This window comes from Mus pahari, chromosome 21 (assembly GCF_900095145.1).
Source record: "Mus pahari chromosome 21, PAHARI_EIJ_v1.1, whole genome shotgun sequence".
Lineage (NCBI taxonomy): Eukaryota > Metazoa > Chordata > Mammalia > Rodentia > Muridae > Mus > Mus pahari.
The window spans coordinates 42,260,304-42,266,899 of record NC_034610.1 but is presented as its reverse complement, the minus strand read 5'-3'; the positions used below and the strand labels follow the sequence as shown (position 1 = coordinate 42,266,899).

Here is a 6,596-nt window from a genome sequence, read left to right as displayed (position 1 = left end):
GTGTGTGTGTGTGTGTGTGTGTGTGTGTGTGTTTTCTTCCAGGAGTGTGAATAAGAGATGAGGCTTCAAAAGGTAGAATTTTGCTTTGACTTTAAAATCACCTCTGTAATAATCACTCATTAAAATTCCCATAAAATCCAACAGGGAGCTCTGAGATGATGCTCGTTATTTTTCAAGGCAGGAAATCTCAGTTGGAGTTGGAAATAATACAAACATTAATTTTGCAGAGATGGGATTTTCAGCTGTTTAATTTAGAATATTTCTCATTTTTTTACTTCAGTAGTTTTCTAATTTTTGAGAGAGTCATGGACTTGGATGGGAACCTTAGAGATAGTCAAGTCAAATTTTTGCTTTCCTTATTTTACAGATGAGATGAAAACCTTGAGCTATAAAGTTAATGAGCTGTGCATGAAGGGAACAAACTTAAGCCCCGAGTTCTGACTCCCATACCACATTCTCCACCCATATATGCTTTGGAAGCCAGCGCAGACAAGCAGCAAGAATTTAGAAAAACAATTTTTATTTTCCTTTTGTATTTGCTGTACCTGAAGCCCAAGTTTCTGATAAAAATTGTTAATCTGAGATATCACTGTTACTTTCGCTAACCCCTTGTTGAAAATGACCTCACTTATACTGTGATTTGGGGTGTGATGAGTATAGAAATGTTAACTCAAAAGAATCTATAAATAGAAAACATAATAGAAGAAAATAAGAAATTTAAGATGCTAAAAATTCTAAAATAATGTCATAGTTCATCCTTGCTAACAATAACACAGTTGAATATTCTAATATTGATAATATGTAATATTGTTAAATAAAACATTTAAATGCAACATTTCAAACTCTCAATTATGTTCATTTAATCTTATTTTGGAATCCTAAGTAGAGGACAGACATAATAACGCTTTGGACAAGGATCTTCTGTATCTGTGATGGAACGTGCCATATAGCCAACCAGTATAGAAGGCTAAATCATTTTGGATTTTATGCATATAACTTATGTCACACAGTGACCAAAATCACATAGCAGTGACATTCTCAGTATATCCCTCTCGTTAAATGGTTCATAAGCACATTAGGCGTCAACTCCTGGGCCTCAGCCTTCTCGTGCTGAGGCTTCCCTGAGAATGGGAGCAGGTACAGCTGAGGAGGTCTGGCTAAATACCGCAGAGGTGGTATGTCTCCAGTCTGAGCTGGATGTGACCAGTCAGCCTGCTGGTCCTGCTCACCATTGACTATCTAGACTCACCCCAGTCAAAGGCAAGCTCCAAGATCCAGGGGAAACCGCCGTTCTCTGTGACTTCCTTTCTCTTACCCGGGTATTTCTCTAGAGGTTGATTGCCTATCCCAGAAAAACGAACTTCTCAGCAGGGTAACATTTGAAGCATTTGTGGTGTCTTAGAGAGGAATCTGTCAGTCTCTCCACCCAAAAATTAGATATTTTTCAGGGGTTATTAAAGAAGAGTGTCTATCAAAGTGATGAGCTTCGCTCTAAGGAAGTTGTGTGGTCTCCTGGAGGACACTGGGGATGACCTGGGAAGAATGTATATATTCCTCGCTGGAAGGACTTCCTCGGCCAACTCAGAATGAAGAAAATTTCAGTACAACAGAAAGACAATATATAATGGGAAATGCAAAGGCTTTAGATTATAGAACAGTTTCTACATAATATCTGCAGCCCCTACCCCTTCCCCAGATAAATCGCAGTTCTGATTTTGTATCCTTGGAAACAGAGTTATCATCTCACTTTATTACTGAATTATTTAAATGATCAACTCCATTGCTGACTTGTCAGCTGCTGATTTTTCAAAGTGAAATTGCCACATATAAATACTTGGTGGCTGGGCTATAGACAGACCTCTAGCTTTAAATGTAATTGTGACACCTTCTCTTAGCAGTTGTTTTGGAGACACTGATGTAAAAATCCTACAAAATCTGTTGTGGAAGTAGCTGAATTTGTAATTTTGAATACAGAACAGTAGATAGACATATGCACCTGGAGTCAGTCTTTAAAAGGCAGCCCTGTGGGGTGATATATATGCCTGGTAGCTAGTTGGCATGACAATGCCCCCTTATCAACCAAATCTGGCTACAAAGAAGTAGGGACCCTAAGTCACCTCCTTCCCAACCTCGGGTCTGTAGTCCCTGAATTATGCCTGCTATGAGAACCTGAGCCATCTTCTATGTAAGCCTCTTTCACTTCCTGTTTTTCCTAGGTGGTAGCTCTGCTCAGATTGTTCTGGACCTACCTAGCAACAGCCAAGAGAGGCTGTGTGACAGTCTCCAGTTAATATGCTCTCCCATTAAACTGGAAGGTAGTGCTCTGAGCTTTGCTCATCTTTGAACTGGTATTCCAAAGTCCAGCAAGGATGGCTCTTACCCTTAACAGAGCCTATAGATCTGTTAGGGCCAAACATAGTGTATCCTGTCACCTTGAAATGAATTATTGTCTCTGTTTTTAAGGACACACTACCTCAAGTTATAGCCCAGCAATGAAGTACACAATGGGGCTTAAAATTCCAAGAAGTGTTTAAACTCTTCAGTAGTTTAGTTTGCACACTCATAGTCTTTCCCATTAAGGTCATGGGGTGGGGGGCAGTGAAATGCTCCTAGCATGCTTGAGTAAGACATCTGAACCCAGAGAGCTCAGAGTGACATTTTGTTTCCTAGAACTTTGATTGTCTAAGAGTTGGGGATTTTCTTACCCAAATCTTCTAACTGTTTCCATGTGTCTTCCTCACTAGATAATTGAAAACCCAGATGCCCCACAGGAATACAGGAGTCAAGGTATTGGTTTTAGTTTTTACTAGACCTTTTAAAATGGGAGGGGTATAAGAGCACCTACTTGGTGCATGGAACTGGAGGGATAAAGATGGCCCAAGTTTTGTTTGGCTTTGCCTTGCTTAGTATTATCTAACCAGCTGCTGCCTTCCTTCTGTTCCAGTACCTTCCTGCGCCAACTGTGTAGGGGGAATTAGCATTTTACATCCCTCCCATTTGGAAACTTTTGGTTCTCCCTCCTGCCCCCTCTTCTTTCTTTCTTTCTTTTTCTTTTTTCTTCTTGTTGTTCATTATTCATGGATTCAAGTCTAATTGCTAAAATGAGAATTGTGGAGAGAGTTATAGAAACCTGAGTAGTGTGTTATATGCTCTTCTAGAATTTTGTTATTTTTTAAAAATTTTACCATACAGCTTTGCATTAACTGTGGAAGAATTTTACTTATAATGAAAAACAACCTTATATTTTTCTCCCTGGGCTGTATTTTTGTGTGTTTTACACTCTCCTCCCTATGATTATTCTGATGGCCTAAAAGAGGCCTCACATCTAAAAATCATCAAAAACCCATCTAAAAGCACAGGATGGGGAAGACATTGAGGGAAACCCCAATGGCCCACCAGTGTCTGACGCTTAGCACCTCTCCTCTCTTTTGAAGGCTTAACAGTAGAGGCACTTTGTGATGACGTTGTCTCTGTACTCGCTGTTCTGTGTGAGAAGCTCCAAGCCTCCATAAAGTAAGTGTCCTTCTGTCCTGGCTGGTGTCCAACAGTGGTTCATTTTGAAACAACTTCTATCTACAGCATCATTGAAGTTATATTGTATCTATCTGGACAGTAGTTCTGTCACACCTGTCGTAAATGTCACTCAGATGAAGGGATGAGATGAGAGCCTAATGAAGAATGGTTTGTTCTCTGTTCTAGCTAACCCTCGGCCTAAGCCTGGAGACTTCTAGCCTCCATACAATTTAATCTCCCAAGACAACTAATTCAGTCTGGTTTTCTCTCAGCTTTTGACTGCATTGTCCTGCTTGACCTCATACTAACTTCACCAATCTGTTCTAATCTTCTGGCTCCTTCTCATTCTGTCTTTACCTGTGTCTAGTTTGTTCTCTCTATAACCTATCTCCATACAAACTAACTTTACCTTCATTGTTAGGGATCAAAGGTGGATACTAAGGGCAAGTCTATATTCCTGCCAGGTCGTGCTGTAGTCCAGGCCGTCTCTGCATTCTTTAGATGCGATCCTTTGCCAGACTGGTACCATGACTCGTAGATAGATTACGCATAGTCTTGGGTTTTTTGATGAAATTCCCCTGGTCATAGTCCTACCTCTTTAGCTTGTTTGCTTGCAGTCTCTGCCAATAATTTCAGCACCCCAAGATGAAGGGGGTGGAGTTGCTCATGAGGTTGGAGTGCCAAATGCTTAGAGTAGCTGAGGCAGCTTGTATGCCTCTGTGGACACTCCAGTGTTCATTTCTTCCTTCTTAGGAACTGCTCACGTCTGTGTGGTCTCTTCTGATTCGACTTCCTTAATTTCTTCTTTTTTATTAGCTGAACCAGACATTGCCTCTGACTTTTAAGTAGCTTTTTTTTTTCCTATGAAATTCTAACAGGCAGTATTTCTCCTTACAATCCTTTTCAGAACAGGACCCCAGGTACCTCTCAGGGCTTAGGCTCAATAAGGACACGTGATTGTGATATACTCTGTCTTTGGTGGATTCTGAAAATATATTTAGGTATTCAGCATGATTCGTAGGCCTTGGAGACGTACTATTATTGGAGTTCTATATTAGACAAGCTGAGTTGTATGGTCCCTCTTCGGCTCAAGAGTTTTTCAGAGAATAATTGGTCTTAGAGTATATATGATGCATTCTTAGTCTTTCATCTGTCACTCTACCCCAGTCTCCCTCGATAAAGACCACCAGGCAGGAGTCTGTAGCAGAGAAGGCACGGAATCACGAAGGCCAGCCAGAGTGGCCAGATCAAGTTTCTAATTCTACTCCACCTCTTACATTAGTGTTTGCTCCCTTCTCTTACTTTTCTAATTCAATTCAAATCTGAACCAAACGTGACCAAGCCAGCTCAGTCAGTCAGAAGGTTCTCCAGGGAGGGAATGAGGATTAAGAAGAAAAAGACAGTTGCACAAAACTATAACATGACTCCAGTCAGTGCTGAGGCTGAAGCAGGTTTATTTTTTTTCCCAGTCTTCTTTTTTTAAAAAAAAAAATACAGATATTTTCTTTATTTACATTTCAGATGTTATCCCTTTCCTGGATTTCCCTCTGAAAATCCCCTATCCCTTCCCCTCTTCCCCTGCTCCCCAACCCACCCACTCCTGCTTCCTGGCCCTGGCATTCCCCTATACTGGGGCATAGAATCTTCACAAGTCCAGGGGCCTCTCCTCCCATTGGTGACTGACTAGGCCATCCTCTGCTACCTATGCAGCTAGAGCCATAATTACATGCAAATAATAGGGTCAGTTCTAGGTTAAGGAACAAACAAGACAATAAACAAAGTCCCGTGATCACTGTTTCTAGGGGCTTACTTCTTTGTTCTAGCCCCAAAATCAGATTCCTGCCTGAGCTTACTTCCGTGTCCTGTCCCAGTGTCACATTCCTGCCAAGTTTCTAGAAGCATCTCCAAAGCTGCCCACATAAAAGGTATCAAACACTTGGAGAAAATAAAACTGTGAAACCCAATACTGAGAACTACAGAGATTCTGGAAGTGCTGCTGGTTACCTTCTCCCTGTCTGGGTGACTGCTGAGCCTGTGTGGCCCAGATGGTAAACTGCTGAGAATTGCTCTGCTTGGATTGTACACCCGGGAAGAACTCATCAATGAGCAGGCAGTGAGATAACCTGCCAACTATGAAATGCTCTAACGGAAGCCCAGGAAGAGTGGTTCTCGGCCCTTTTACGTGGGCAGCACAGCTGCCACCCCTGTATTTTAGAGAACTTAGTTAGTTTCTAGGCTACTTCCCACTCCATGTATCCAAGTGTTTGCCTGAGAGGCCTGCACAGGGTACATGTTCAGCAGTCTCTAAGTGAGGAACATGTGTGGAAGACCTTTCAATCTTCAGTGTCTCCATTTAATAGTAAATACCTAATTTCCAGACTGCTGCAACCCACATTTAAGCTGTCACACGATCTCAAAGGGGACTCGGGGGGGGGGGGGGGGGGGGGTGGGAGGTGGGGCAGTTTACTTGGCAAGACATTCCTGTCAATGATGCTGATCCTGGGTCCTGCAGTGTCCCAGCAGGCTTTGCAGTTATTTACAATAACCCCAACTCCTCAACTTCTCCATCCTATGTTCTATCTGATGACTTCAGAAGTTGAGAATCTTTATGATCTTTGTTTACTTTAGTTGTGTGATGTTAGACTACCAGTCTGAGGAAGAGTTGTTTCTGCATTGGAACATTGAGTCGTCTTTGAAATGAGCCTAGTTCATAGAGTGATTAACGTGAGGCACAATTGAGATGATCCTTCCAGAATTGACTTTTGACTGAAACTCATAATTGACAGTGTGGCTCTGCTGTCCAGCCCTCTCCAGTCTATCCAAGCAAAATCATTGCCTAGACAAATAGCACCGTCTATGGTTCCCAGGCTCATCTGGAATCTGGATTTCATGGAGCTCAGTCAGACTAGCATTGAATCTTTTTTACTGCTGAAAATGAACTTGAACTCCAGATCTTCCTGCCTCAGCTCCCCGCGATTACAGACATGCACCACACTGTTCTTGCTTGGGATTACAGACATGGACCACACTGTTCTTGCTTGGGATTACAGACATGGACCACACTGTTCTTGCTTGGGATTACA

General features: G+C 42.0%; 1 protein-coding gene across 1 annotated transcript in view; it reads left to right on the top strand.

Annotated features, from left to right (window-relative positions):
* The window catches only part of Arfgef3 (ARFGEF family member 3), a 145,707-nt gene that overhangs the window by 74,892 nt on the left and 64,219 nt on the right, over positions 1 to 6,596 (top strand). The window contains exons 7-8 of the mRNA XM_021221143.2: positions 2,745 to 2,787; positions 3,435 to 3,513. Of these exons, the coding sequence (XP_021076802.1) occupies positions 2,745 to 2,787; positions 3,435 to 3,513 (122 nt within the window). The remainder of the gene's footprint in view (positions 1 to 2,744; positions 2,788 to 3,434; positions 3,514 to 6,596) is intronic.